The 14946-nt window shown below is 43.2% G+C and overlaps 1 protein-coding gene across 7 annotated transcripts in view; it reads right to left on the reverse strand.

Annotated features, from left to right (window-relative positions):
* RREB1 (ras responsive element binding protein 1) overlaps window positions 1-14946 on the reverse strand; it is a 121986-nt gene that overhangs the window by 3886 nt on the left and 103154 nt on the right. For 6 of the 7 annotated variants that reach the window (XM_066324911.1, XM_066324920.1, XM_066324944.1 and 3 more), the window contains one exon: window positions 2053-2796. In XM_066324911.1, the coding sequence (XP_066181008.1) occupies window positions 2053-2796 (744 nt within the window). The remainder of the gene's footprint in view (window positions 1-2052; window positions 2797-14946) is intronic. The other variant, XM_066324962.1, reaches the window with a different exon arrangement.

Raw genomic sequence — 14946 nt, forward strand, 5'->3', positions numbered from 1 at the left:
CAGCATAAAACACTCTGCACTTTGGAAATTCAGTACCCACATCAAACATCACATTTATGCAGATTTTTTGCTTCTGAACTAGCAAACTAGCTGATGGAGTGTAAGTGGGAATACACATAAATGTCTATGGCACAAATGGAGCATCAAAAGTGTCTACAAGCTTGGCAAGGCCCTGCACTAAGGTGGGAGGAAGACTGTAAGCACCAGGTGCTCACTAGCATCCTGCCCAATTTAGTCATCAACCTTTCTGGAAAAAGTTTACAGTCTATCTCCGGAACTCGAAAGCCTTTATGAAACCAGCCCACTGTGTGGGCTCCCTGCTGCAGGTCAGCCCCAGACACATGTGGAGAGAGAGGATACTTTCCTAAGCAGGAACGCACAGTCCTGCTTAGGAAAGTAAAATTCTCCCAAAATACAAACCATGCACGCTACCCCAAGGTGCTGTCTGCCCTGAAGAACTGAAGGTCACACCCCAACCTGTCCTCCCTTTCCTATGCCTCTTAAAGACTTCTCAGTGCTGCAATACCATCAAGACACCATCTTGTGCCAATGAACATCAGAATTAGACATGCAGTAGGCAGGCAGAAGCTTCTTGCATACTTCAGTGTGTCCCAAATGTTCCTCCTCTGAGTAAAGAAATCTCCAAACCTTACAAGTATCTTTAAAAAAACTCACACATTAAAACTGAAGTATAAGCAATGTGCAACCTGACAGTATTTTGTCAATACAGTTGAACAAGTGGGAACGAGACAAAGAGAAGAGTCAACCCACAGCATTGGTCCAAAATCCTCAGCTGAAAATACATTGATCAGACAGCGGGGGTAGGTCATAGTTACATTTATGAATTTGAAGAAAGCACTGTGCCAAGTTCCTATTCCACATCGATTCTATGTTAAAATATGCTTCAAGTGTCAAATAAGAAAGAGAAACAAACAAGAAAAAACGTACTGATAAAGCCCACAATAACCCAGCATGCAATGAAAACAATTAAAACAGAGAGTATGGAAATGTCCATGGGAACACATTGTTTGGGGATGAACCTAAGTACTTTAGATATCAGCATTTCCCAATACAAGTGCAGAAGCTTCTGCACTTGTATGGAAACAGGCATTAAAATGGGACCAGTTCCATTTCACTTGTGGCTCAATGGCAAAAGAAAAGTTTAGTTTTGCACTCAGTAGGTATTTATGATTTAGAAGGGTTGAAGTGAAGTTGAGGCATTACTCTTTGGTGTCACTGACAATTATAGCACAAATATTTTGTTAACGGCAAAGATCTTGTCTTCAGCAGAGAGAACCTTCAAAAGACACAAAATGTCCAAATGTACCAGTTTTCCCATGTCAGAGCAGCTTGCTTGTAGCTAAAATACATAATTAATAAGGATGAATGATTAATTCACCTTTGAGCTGGTTCATGGCTTCATCTCATTTGCAAGGCACTGTTGCAATCTGCCTATCACATAAAGCAATCCCACTGCCCAGTCAAGTCACCAGGTAAGTGTTTCACTACCTGTGCTCCACCTTCCCTGCCCAACTGCCCACTGGATCTCTGCCTTCCACCCAAGCAGCAGGTTACACATCACCAGCATGTTACTCATATTAGGCTCAGATGATCAGACAAAACCAGACCCCTTCTCTCTCTCTCTCTCTCAAACTTTGACTCAGAGGTGAAGTCTCATGATACCCTGACAGTTTCTCCACTGCTGGTGAAAATACCGGTAAGAAGTAGTAAAGCCGCACAAACATGGTAAAAAAGGAGTCAGAAGCTGCCCAGAGATCTCCACACTTGCCCTCATTCTGAACTCTGCAAGCCGTCATGAAGAAAAACAGTCTGGGATTTGAAAATAAGGCAGTGACTGCAATTTTTGCTGCCCCCTTAGGCTTTGTATACAGCATGGGGGACTGGGGCAGAGAAGACACCTTGCAGATATTTTTAGGATTAAAAGCAGTGTCTCCAATCTCAAGTGCCAGCAGAAATCGTGCACCTCCACAGCAGACACCTCAGTCTGGTGGGACACCTCATGGTCTGTTCTGCCCTCAAGCCTCCTCTTACCTGTATGAGACCGCATATGTCGCGTCAGATCTTGCAGAGACCAGAAACGCTTGTTGCACACAGTACAGACTTTCTTTCTTTTGTCTGCTTTTGCAGTACTCTTAGCCCCATCAGTCTTTGGTTTGTCATCACTGCTCTTCTCAGTGGACTTTCTCTCTGTGCCTTCCCCCTCAGAGATGCTTTCGCTCTCTTCATTCTCCTTTCCTGTTGCCTCAAAGTCCACAGGAGACTCCACTACCTTCAAGTCCAACGGAGACTCTTCCTGCTCAAGACCAGAGTCCTGCATCGAGGGAGCTCCTGCATCATCCTGAATGCTTTTGCTTTCATCCTCACTGCTCCTTTCATCCTTTCTGTCCTCACGAATGTGGGCCTTTTTGTGACGGCTAAGAGTGCCAGCAAACTTGAAGGTTTTGCCACAAATGTCACAGGCATGTTTCCTTTCAGTCTGAGAACTGCTGCCTGCACACTGGTCACTCTCTGCCAGCTTGAAGTCCATTAATTTGCTGGCAAAATTGAGGTCAAGACTTTTGTTACTTACAGAATCTTCCTCAGGGCCCTCTTCATATCCATCCACTTTTTCTTCAGCATCCTCTTCTGCCAGAAGGGAGTCAGCCTTCTGCTCCTCCTTGGGGCTGCGCTCACTCTCTGGTGGCTCTGTCTTTTCCTCTGACTGCTCCTTCTCGCTGTAGCTCAGGTTCAAGGCTTTGTTTCCTGTAGCTAGTGTCTCTGCATCTGCCTGGCTCTCTGCAAAGAAACAGAGAAAAACTTTCAGTGTGATGCTCCCTGATGATTCCCAACTACCAGCAGCGAGCCTGCACATGGACCCAGGAGCATTGCTTCTGGTAAAGCATCCCAACATCTGTTTCTCCTGTCTGTGACCTAGGCTAGTAACTTACAGCTGAAGAGATCAAAACACCACAGAACCCACTTAACAAGATGATACAAACTCTTTCACAAAATGCTTTCTTTTCCAAAACAGACTCACTATCTCAGCAGCTTCTTGAGATAATTTTTTAATATAATCACTTTTAACCAGAGAACACAACATAATGAGATACCAAAGAAGAGCTGAGGTCACTATCACAAATACACCATTCCAGAAACACATGGATGTATTACCAATAAACTTGTGTATGAAAAACATGAACACCGACTGAAATAATATACAACTCACATACTCATCAAACTAATTTTTGTGTAGCAGGAAATGTTTTTCCAAGGAAATGGAAAGGCCTCATGCAACCACCTGATACAACTAAATGTGAATAGTTAGTGCAGACAGTAACACAGAAGTTGGCTTAAAAAGTTGGGTATACACCATAAAAGAGGAAGATGTGGAGGTTTGTCCACACCTGAGTCTCTGACATGCCACTTGGAATCAAAACATAAAGCCAAGGGACAGTAACAGGCCTTGCTATTTCACAGTTAACCCACAAAAAGACAAAAATTATCTAAGATGTGGTCCTTAATGGTGTCCTTTGCTTACTCACCTGTGTGCAGCATTAATGCTGCTGAAGATGTAACATATTTCCAAAAAACTGAAACAGGTAAGGTGCTTAAGGAGAACAGAGCTGTACTCCTTCCAAGCTCTACAAAAATAGTGTATTTGTAAATAGAAAATAAGCTGGTCTGGCTCTGGAGGCCAAAGCTGCTGCTGATGCACAGTATGAAACTGCATCCCCAGTGCCACTTCCCAGGAATTGTTCCAGGACACAAACTTTACAAGTCATGCTTTCTGAAAGCTGAAACCTTCCTTTAAGTCCCCCCCCCCGCCTCCTTCTTACTGAGACCAAGCAGCAAAGGGAGCCCACAACCCACCCGGCATTTCAACATTCATCTGCAAGAACGATAGCTGCTGAGTAACTACAGGGATTTAGCAACTCTAGAAGAGCAGTGCAAATTCTCTGCTTGACACATTACAACATGTGCCTGTCTCCAAACTGCCTAGTTGTGCTATTACAGGTTATTTTTTCCTAAGGAAGGAGTAAAAACAGAAGATAAGAAGATGGTTCTTAGGCATTTATTAGTTTGAATGCAGTCTTGCAACATGATTTGCACTGGCCCCATCTCCTCTCACTAGTGATAATAAATGGCCATTAAACAAATGTCAAAGTTTAACAGTGTTTTTGGTGATGGCAAATGATCACTTAATAGTGCACAACTCACGATCCACATTTTCTTGGGGGAGTGTAAGGGGGAGAAGTGACCTACCACAAAAAGTAATCTCACCTTTTAATCAAAACAGATCTGTTTACACAGACAGTGGATTACACAAAGTTCATTGCTCATCTAATTATCTGCCCGTTAAAACATGCAAGCAAGCCCCAATCTGTGTGTAAGGCTACAGAATGTGAGGATGGGGACGTCTGAAAGCAGATGTGGGCTGCCCTGTCTCCTCCCCTGCGAGGTCAGGAAACACTCTCCTGATAGGATGTGTGTTAGGCCACAGAAAGGCTGCCAGCACAGCACAGAGGGGTTCATTAGGGAGAGGGGCAGGAAACCATGTGAGCTGCGTTAGGATGGAGATGAGTGAAGAGCACAAGGAAACCAAGATGGGAAAAAGTTCCCCTTAACTGTACCCAGAGAGATGTTCTGTAACTCTTTATTGACCAAACATCAAACAGTGGATGCAGAGGGAGTTTACTCCTGTTTTTTCAATGTGAAACATCAGAAGCAAAGTGAGTGAGGAGAATACCCACGGGTGGCACTCAAGGTAAAAGCAAGCCAAAACCAGTGTGTCTTAAACTCTCAATACACAAGTTCCAACTTTGACATTCAATGTCATATATCATTCCTGATTTTCCAATTTTTCTGTAACTTTTTCTTCTTCTGCTTCTAGTATTTTAATTTTTTTTTTTTCTTATAGTATACTCAATCTTCTGGGAATTGTACTTGAACTCTATCTATCTCCTCCTTTCTTCTCCTCTGTGCCCTGAGCCTCTTCCCAGCTGTTATTCTGTTCTTGTAAGCGTGGTCTGCAACTACATTTTCTGGTGCACAAGAGGAAACACTTCAAGGGATAGGTGGTCCACAGGTAAGTGATGTTCTGGCACAGACAAACAGATGAGGTCAACATAAAGAAAAACAAATTCTTAAATTTAAACGATGTGCCTTCACAAAGGGCAAAGCCCACTCCAGACCCTGGGAACACAAATGTACACAGGCCTTCTCTTCTGAAGCTGCTCTGGGCCCAGCACCACTGAAGGAACATTCAAAACTCAGGTAGTGACATAACCAGGGATATGCTGACACATGTATGTGGTTGGGGGAGCGCTCTTCCTCCTCACCTGCACAAACCAGACCTGCCCTTCTCCTTGCTGAGGAGGAGTTTCACAGGCCCCTTAGGAAACTTCATGCATGTTCTTCATGTAAAGCAGCAGCTCCTGACTAGCTGAGATGCTCTGTGGTTATCTCCAACTTGTGCAGTTGGTTCTGCAGCTGGCGAAAAAAGTGAGCTGCTTTGCACAAATCCTGGTTATTTGGGGACAGGTGAGAATCAGCCCAGTTCTGCTCCTGATTAACTGGAACAGCAGCAGGGGAACTGGGAAGGTGTGTGGTAAAACACAATGGTTGTGAAGAAAATTGTTTCAGGTCCAGTGTGTGACTTCTGCAGTGCGAGGGATGGCTGCAAGGGTAGTCTTGCACTGGCAGCTGCTTCATTCATTCCAGCAGAGGTTAGGCCTGGCCTGCACTAATGTTTTCTTCCTACTTACAAGCCCCTTGCAGCAACAGAAACCCTGCTGGCCACACAGCTCCAGCAGGCCTCTCTCCTACACAAGGAGGAGAATTTGGACTGAGCCTTCAATCTGGGCAAACATCCCTTCAACAAGACTGAGCTCCTCTCAGATGGATAATTCCCATCTCCAGAATTTGGCTGATTTATGTTGCAGAGCAGTCACTTGATTCCAGGCAGTGAAAGAAACAGGATGCACAGGAAAGGCCTGCTGTTTCTTTTGCCCCTTTCCCATCTTTGACTTACTAAGGCCGTAAAATGCTTTCCAGTCCATTTGTTATCCCACTGAATTTACACTTGGTGAATCAAAAGGACAAGAGCAGAGAAATCCACTTGTTAAGGCTCCCACCCACTGCCACTTCTTCAGCAACCAAGAGAGCAGAATATGTTACCTTGTCATGTGCAACCCAAAATGAAGAGAAGGTGACACTATCTGAAGATCTCAATTCTGACACCAGAGTCAGAAAAGATGTGCAGGATAAGGGAGAAAGAGCAGGGAGGTAGGGACACAGGGAAAAAGGCGACACAAAAAAACCAGGTAACTTAGCTGCTGCCTCATCAGCTCCTGAGAAAAAAGAACTTCTCATGAAATATATTCATAAGCTAAACCTGAAGGACTCCATCTGAGAATCCAAAAACTTTTCTGCTTGCATGAAAGAAACCACCCTACAGATGTCGCCAAAATAATTTTTTCCTTCCAACTGTGGAAAGATTGTTTTGCTGAAGTCTGTTTACAAATCAAATTGCAGTCTTCAATCAGCTCAGTCAGAAGAATCCACTTCATCTTTTATTGATGGGGCAATTTATTGCCTTATTAATAAAATATTAATAATATTTTATTATTTTAAGAAAGAGAAAGAGGATGAAACTGCTTTCCTACATATGCCAACCAAATTATGAAGGGGGATACAGAATGTAAAAAAATTCAGATGAAAGAGCAGACACAGATCAAGATGGGGAGCTTGCAGATTTGATTCTTTTTACACATGGTTTTATTTTTTCCTGGAACTATGGTGGAATAGAAAGTACAGCTTGAGATGCTACGAAGTTAGTAGATAAAACAGATGTAATGAAAAACACTTTGGTGCTAAAGCAAGTGTTTATTTACAAACATCCCTAACATCCCAAGAGAAGAGTTAGAAAACCCATCACATAAATAATCCTCAAAATTAGAGCAAACAGACCACTGGAAATGGATATGGTACAAGCAGTTGGCATTATCAGTTAGATGAGCTGCTGACTTACTATTTATCCTACATTAACTGAAATAACCCCAGCTTGTTTTATATTTTACAACAGAGGCAGCCACCACTAGGTGGTAGCAGTTCTAGTAAATTTGGGATTTTTTGGACCCACATACAGAATGCTGCTTCTACTTCTACCCACGAACTGGAGAATATCTTTTAAACCTGCAGAGTCAACTTGAAAAATTTTGGGTGTTATCTTTCTCTATTTTTTATTGTAATCATTCTAAATAATAAAATTCAGCCACCTTCATTACATCACCTGCTAACACTCAAGTTAAATATTTAATCAGCCCACACGGTTGAGAGAGCTTTGGTTGCATCTCCATGCCTTGTGAAATGAAAATATTCAAGCTACAAAAGGACTAGTTATAGTAAATGGAACTAAATATATCTGGGGAAAAAGAAACAATCAGTTCTGGAGAAAAAACCCACTTTTTGTCTTTAACACATAACATGATTCCCCAGTACCTTCAACAGAGCAGCTGAAGTCACAAAGTAAAGTTTTCAGGACGGGCTCTGACTGCACCTACCATGGGGGGAATCTGCATTGAAGGGAGCAGGTGTAAAACTCACACTTGGACCTTATGATGGATTGCACCATTCAGCACAAGGGCACTTTGATGTAGAGCTGACATCACAGGCAGCAGGCTATACACCAGCTCCTCAGTATCTTCATACAGCAGCTCTAGCACTCAGGCCAACCTCAGCAGCAAACTCTTGCTTTACCCTGAGCTCTGGCTCTAGAGCAGCTGTTAAACTTTGCCTGACACTGAAAACACGATTCCAAGCCCTTTGTCCTCTAAGAAATACCCAAAAATATAGTTCAGAGGTACAGACAGCTAGAATGGCTTGGAAAATGTCCCCCACTATACCCAGAGCTCGCATGATTTCTGGAGGGATCACAGCGTGGCAGATATCTAGAGCAAAGATGAATTTTGCTAAATGCTAATCAGAAAATTCACTGTTGAGTATACTTTGTAAATATTTGTCTAGTTAACACAGAGCAGTTGTGCTCGACCCTCTCACATTAGGGACAAGTCTCTTTACGAAAGGGATCTTTCTTTAGTAAGTTCTCTTTCTCTGTTATGTAAGAGATAATCCCTTACCCCATTCCTATCCCAGATCTATGTCAACTGTATTTTGTTGCAAGAAAGGAGTGTTCGAACAGCCCTAAGGAGACAAAGGCAGGCTGCTTTAATGTGATGAAAGTGGGCAATTCATTAAGCTGCTCCACATTTTCCTTGTATTCCTCTCTGCTGGGACAGCTCTCCCCTGGTCTGACTGCTGTGAGCTGGGGGAAACATCCTCAGTTTGCTTCAGGTGCTTTAGACCATTCCCTTCCTCTCCATGTAGCAAGGATGTGAGCAAGCCCCATCACTTACACAGCCTCCTCATCTCTGAATCCTGCTCTAAACCACCATCCTGTTTTTGTTTTGGTTCAAAACAAGACCAAAAGAAACCCTCTATAAACTTGCTCCCAGTGACACTCTATTGAATTGCACTTCCTGTCTTACACCTCATCCTAAAGCTTTGCTTCATTTATGGCTGACCAAACACCATCCAAACATCTCCCTTCATCCCTTTTCCTTCTGGCACACAGTGAAAACCAGATGACCACTTCCAAGGATGGCCCTCTCAAAGACTGTGCATGTGAGCCCCAAGCATGATGCTTACCCACCTTTTAAAGCCAGCACCAAAAGAAACCACCTCATTTTAAACTGAATCACAATTTCAAATTCTTAGTTTACCTCCACAGATTTGGAAACCCCTTTTTCTTGGGCAATGGAGGGAGACTGCAAATCCAAAGCTGTTGAATGATTCTGAACCGTGATTAACCACTGCTTGCTGAAGCCAGTTATAAAGGCTAAGCTGTGCTATAAAGTGCATGTGGTAACTATAACCCTGTGCACTATCGGATCTGGGCTCCATCCCTGATGCCTAAAGCTGCTATTTGAAGACACAAAGCAGTGACAACAAAGCCAATTTCAACAGCATCTATCCCAGGGCCTCCCAGAAGATGCTGCCAGCTCCACACCTCAGCTACATCAATGTGCTCCTTTAGGGCTGTACCGCCAGGCAGATCCGGGAACTGATCTCATGACTGTCAGTCCCTCCCCTTGCCCTTTTAATTTTTTTGGGCAGCTGGGTCAGCTACAGCTGCAGGGATGAACAGTTGGGAACAGGTCAAGCCAGTACTGCCAATAAGTGCTTTGTGTTATCCAACCATGGCCCAAGGCTCTGTCTGCCGCGGGCAGGTCGAACCACTCTGACCAGCCTGGCGCCGGCTGCTGAGAACAACACCTACCTTGCACCCAAGTCCTACCCGCCCTACGTGCTGCACCAAGCCTGAGCAGCTTTAGAAATGTTTGACTCCTCACACCACCAAACAGCTGAGCTGCTTTAGCGCCCCTCTGACTATAAAGTAAGTCTTCAATCGACTCAAGTAGGACATTTCAGTTTTATTCTGCTGTAAAAACTCTCAGAGGTGAGCACTTTCAGAGCCCTTCCTGCAGACTTTTGTTCTCGGAAGGGATCATGTCATAACACGAGTCTTCCTCTCTCACGCTGTAGCCATCTGTTGTCTGCATAGGCAGGATGGCCCCACGTGACAGTGCAGATACCGTGCTACAGCCCTCTGAAGTTACACGCTGTTAACACGGTAACGAGGCAACTTAGTCTCTTCATGATAGGCAAGATCAAATCATGTCGTAACAGGTCCCCAGCATGGCAGATTGCAATGCCACACTAGCACTGAGACCTGTATTACCACATTTGAATCACTGCAAGGCAACCTGCTGTATTAAAAGAAGCAGAAAGGATGAGAGAGTCTGGAAAGACAGCAGACTTTCCCAAACAAACTGGTGCATGGAGATATAAGAGGAAAATCCTGTGCACACTCTGTGCAATCTGATCAGCAGCTACCCTGAGGTTGAGAGTAATAACTCATTTGTAATTTTAACTACCCTGACACACAGAGAGCCAACTTCTTGCTGCTTTTAGGTTTGTTACTTCAACAATTCTCCCATGAAACCAACTCAAAGCGACACAAAGTGATGCCGTCTGTACGGGAGGTGTGAATAACTTACAGCAACAGCTCCCTTGTGCGAGCAGTTTTCAGGCATGGGACATGCACCACCATCTGCTGAGCTTCCTTCTTGCACACATCCCATTTGGTCAGCACAGTAAATCTGGAGTGACTGTGCTCACCCTTAGTTTTGTGTCAGCTCCTCCTTTGTGGCTAAATGCCACTCACCTGCTGCAATGAAGCCTTGCATGATCTGACAGCCAATCTCTTTCGCTACTGTCAAGACAGGGCAGTATGATGGCAGGTAAGCTTCAATGCAGATTAACACAAGATGAAACAATCTAAACTGTGACTATGTGATGCTCAATATAGTACTCTCAGGTACATCCAGGAAGGAGGACTCAAAGCCATCGCTGATGTCTCTCCAGGATCACTGGCTTGGCCTGCAGTAGCAGCCAAATTAAAACCAGACTGCATCAGCAGGTTCATAAAGCAACTGGAAGGACCTGCAGACAGCAGCTCCATAAGCAGGTTGTAAAGGGAGTGGGCAGAGATGTGCCCTCGAACACACAACCCTAATGAAGCAGTTGTGGATGCTGACAGAGCTTTAAGAGCAACAGGCTGGAGGAAGTGGCCCCTTACAGGCTCACACTGAAGAGCACATCCTCCTGCTACCACTGGAGACAAGAGTACCACTGCTCCAACACAGAAGGGCACTTAGCACATTCTTATGCTTTGCTTGTCTGCACTGTTCAGCCTGACCAAGTATAACCTGGCCTTGGTGTTCTGAACAGCTGGGAAAAACTCTGTGTGCCACTGTGAGATCCAACATCCCTCTGGGGGATAAGCACATTTCTCCTCAGGTAGCAGCTGGCAACTCCAGGTTTGTGCAAATTCTGCTAGACTTGGCAGAAATGACACCACATTTCTGACAGAGGAAGGGCTTCTGGCCTGATGCAAGATAAAATATATGAATATCCCCCTTGTGTGTAATAAGAAGCTTCCTTGGTTTTTTTCTTTTGTCTCTGTTCTGTTTGGTGATCAACCACAATATCCTGACTGCAAGCTCATCAACAGCAGGCTCTCTCTGGAAATGCCTATCACCTGTGTGAGTTGGACACAGTTTCCATCAAAGCCACAGGGCATCTCTCCACTGACTTCAGTGGAATCAAGGGCCCATATGTTGAATAAGCAAAAAATTGTTTTCCCTTAGGAGAATGTTTTTCATGTCTGTAATTCATTTAAATGACTAGGACAGGGAACGGACTAAGCATAGGAAAAGTTGAAAGAAAAGCCAGGATCATACAGTGCAATGAGAAAGGCAATCCTGCAAGACATCTTTGTGATGAAGAAAGAGACTGAGAGGATAGTTACTCGTAAAAGGAGATCAGCTCCTGTCACACCTTCCACCTCCCACCCAAAACCTCTGAAAACACACACCACCCACCCCCTGCCACAGCCAGCAGCCTCTTAGATAGAACATTGTGGGTATCTCTCTCACTTTCATCTTCTGAAACTTGGTTCTGTTCTAGTTAACATCTCAACCTGTACCAGGGATTCCCCACATCTCACAGACATCTCAGGAGCTGTTTTTTCTCTTAATTTTCTTCCAGTGTCAACACAACTTTTTAGATGCATCATGGTTCCGCTTTTTTGTAGGCTTTCAAGTCACTCTTTCCTCTTAGATGCCTGCTAATTCAACCATAAATATACGGCTACAAATATCACTGCTTTTTGCACTTCTATCTGGCTTCATTCACAATGCAAACACAAAACTTCAAAGTCAAGCAGAAATCCTTTTGCTTCGTGATAGCCCAATTCCTTTCCACATTTCTTTTCAAGCATGCAATGACAGGATTAGCTGAGGATTAATTATTTGAAACTCAACCTGCATCTCAGGTCACAATTTTCTCTTATTTTCAGCCTGTAAAATGTTTGTATCAATCAAATATTTGTGATACAGACTGATACTTGCAATAGATAAAATATTTTTCTTTCCACACAGATGTCCTAGCTGGAGGTCTCAAAAGCCAAACAAAAATTCCACTTACTGTGCAAATTTCAATCCTCTCACCCCAAGTTGCAATGCTTTCCAAAACTGTCACCTTTAAAGTCACAAAAACAGAACATTCAAAAAAGCAGTTTTCTCTGCCTTCTGTATTTGTCCCTTAAAGGTGACTGCTCTTCTGATAAAATACACTTACTCACTGGAAAGTAACCTAAAAAGTCCATGTGATTTGGGTTTTTTTTTTTTCATATAAATAATCATGGCCTGTATTTAAATGCATCTGTGCCTAAATATTGATTTGGACTGAGTGTAAATTTTGGTTAGCAGCATAGCAGGACCAGACTAATCTGGACATTTCACAGCACCCAGTCACTTGAAGGGTGTCTTTTTCAGTATAAAGGATTATTTGAATAATCAAAGCATGTAAGATCAGTCCTCAAGGTATCTCCTATCACTGCTGCGCTAGCAGAAACACATTATTCACCTTGGTAACTACAGATGTTGCAAAGCAGTTTACAATTTTACTTAGACTTATATCATAAAAGCAAAGAACAAAAATGCCTCCAAGTCCTTTTTTTTTTTGGTGACTTGTGACCTCAAATCAACAGGAAACATTCAGGTTCCTAGGCTAGGTGTAAGGGCTTTCAAATTATTTATTCCTTTATTTTGTTTATAGATACTTCCTTGTACAGTTTGTTCCAGCAAAACAAAACCAAAAAAACCTCCTCTGCCATTAAACCTCACCTTTTACAAAATTTAATCCTGCCCCAAGTAAAACCTGCCAGTATCCCTCTGAAAATATTCTCAAGTGATTCTCTGCAAACAGATTAGGTTATCTATAACAAACTAGTGGTTAAAAATGACCATTACTGTAATTTTATACTGAACCTATGTGCATCCTATAAAAGGAGCAAAAGCAACTGCATTACCTGCAGGGCACATCTTAGTCACTATTCTCAGAATGTAAAAAGTCAAGAGCAGCAGGGAAGAGCAAAAAACAAAAAAGGCAAACCAAATTGAACATAGAAAAGTAAATTATACAGTAAAGACTTCAAGGGAAAGAAAGTATTAAAAGCAAGTGTTCAAGCATGTTCAAACAAAACATGGCTACTGTGTTAGGCACTGTATAAAACCAAGCGATGCCAAATTCCCAGTGCTCCACTTGTGAGCTCGCCATTAGAATAAAAAACCACTGAGGAAGGTGTATGCTTCTTCATGGAAATCGTTTTGAGTTTTAAAAAACCCCAACCAAACACACAGTGGTGTTGAGGCAAGGATAAACAGGGCAAAAGCTTCCATGAGAGACACTTCTGGTTGCATGACGAGTGTGGGTCACTGGCAGCATGTGCACTTTTCCACTTACACAAACAGAAAATATGATCTTGACACCACATGGAAGGTGGCCTGTGTTGAAATTTTATTGAACATGAAAGACACACTTGCAAAAATCTTCTTGTGTCTGTATGAATACAGCAGTTCAAAACTTAATATACAGACAGCACTTAAATGCTTTTAATTATATACCCTTTTCCCATCCTAACTTAGACCACTTACATGAATGACCTCAATAACAACTTTCCTACAAACGGACACAGAAGAGCTAAGTGCTGCTTTTTAGCTCAAACAGCTGCTTTGGAGTTGGTGGGGGTTTTTGGGGCTTTTTTTTTTTTGGTACAGTGTTATACAGTCAGCTTGCCTGCTGTGATTGCCTATGGATCACATATCCAACACATGCAGTTTGGAAGCAGATCACCAAGACTCTCATCTACTCCATTCATGCCAGCCTGTTAGTCCTTTCTCTACCCCGGTCAGGCAGCAGCCATCAAGCACAGACAATAATAAAGTTCCCCTTTACTCTTTACAAAGATTAGCAAAAAGATTTTTTTTTTCTTGACTCATTTTAAAAAACAGAACGATCTGCCAAGTCATAAGCTGTCTGCCTGTGCAATAGGTGGGGACAGAAATGCTGTGCTGCACTACAACACTGTAGATTCCTCCACAAGAAAACCAATTTGCCCATCTAGAAGATAAAGTCAACAAACTCCTTGCATGCCACCAGCACAAAAACACAGGGCTCACTCCACCTGAATGCATTCTTGGGCTTGCTTAGGCACCACCTCCCTGGCCTAAATTTCCTCTACATTCCCAGCTTAGCTTTCCCCCTGCCCTCATGGGAGGCCTCATGGACACTGCTGCCACAGGGGAGCTGCTGGAAACTCCCAGATTAGAAAGAGAACGCTCATGCCATCTGAAGGCAGAATGTCCCAAGGCCAGCCAAAGCTTGCTGTGGGATGATCCTCCAGAAACAAGTCTCTCTCAACACCAAGATGATGGTGAAAAAAGAGCTCAGTATCATCACTGCCAGAGCACATCAACTGGAATGTGATTACTGCCACTGCTGTAGTACCACCAAAAATCCTGTATCTGTGTGTGAGGATTTAGGCCTGTTATGGTCACAGTTGCTTGCTCCCCTTGTGGGGATTGCAGCACAGGCTTTCTAAAAGGATGGTGTCTCCTTCCAAGCCTGGTGGTCGTAAGGGAGACAAGTTTTACCAGTATAATTCATGGGTGAGTGCATTTTCCTGTCTTCATTAAGGGTTTACACCAGTGCTGCTACCTTGGAAGTCTGCCATCAATAAGCAGGTCAAACCTCTTAGTCTGGGAAAAGCCTCTCCATTGTTTTCTGTCTCATGAACAGTTCTTCAGTGACTGTGTCTTTTTTTTTTGAGACCAGGGTGTTGGAAAACAATTGAGATATGAGTAAAGAGCTCTCCTTTACCTCAAAGTAAACTGCATGCTTAATAAGATGAAATAATTTGGTCTCTGTGGACCAGAAAACAATAGCCTCACTGTTGCACTGATACCTTGCAAGTTATGTCCT

The sequence above is a fragment of the Sylvia atricapilla genome, chromosome 1, assembly GCF_009819655.1.
Source record: "Sylvia atricapilla isolate bSylAtr1 chromosome 1, bSylAtr1.pri, whole genome shotgun sequence".
NCBI classification, from domain to species: Eukaryota; Metazoa; Chordata; class Aves; order Passeriformes; family Sylviidae; genus Sylvia; species Sylvia atricapilla.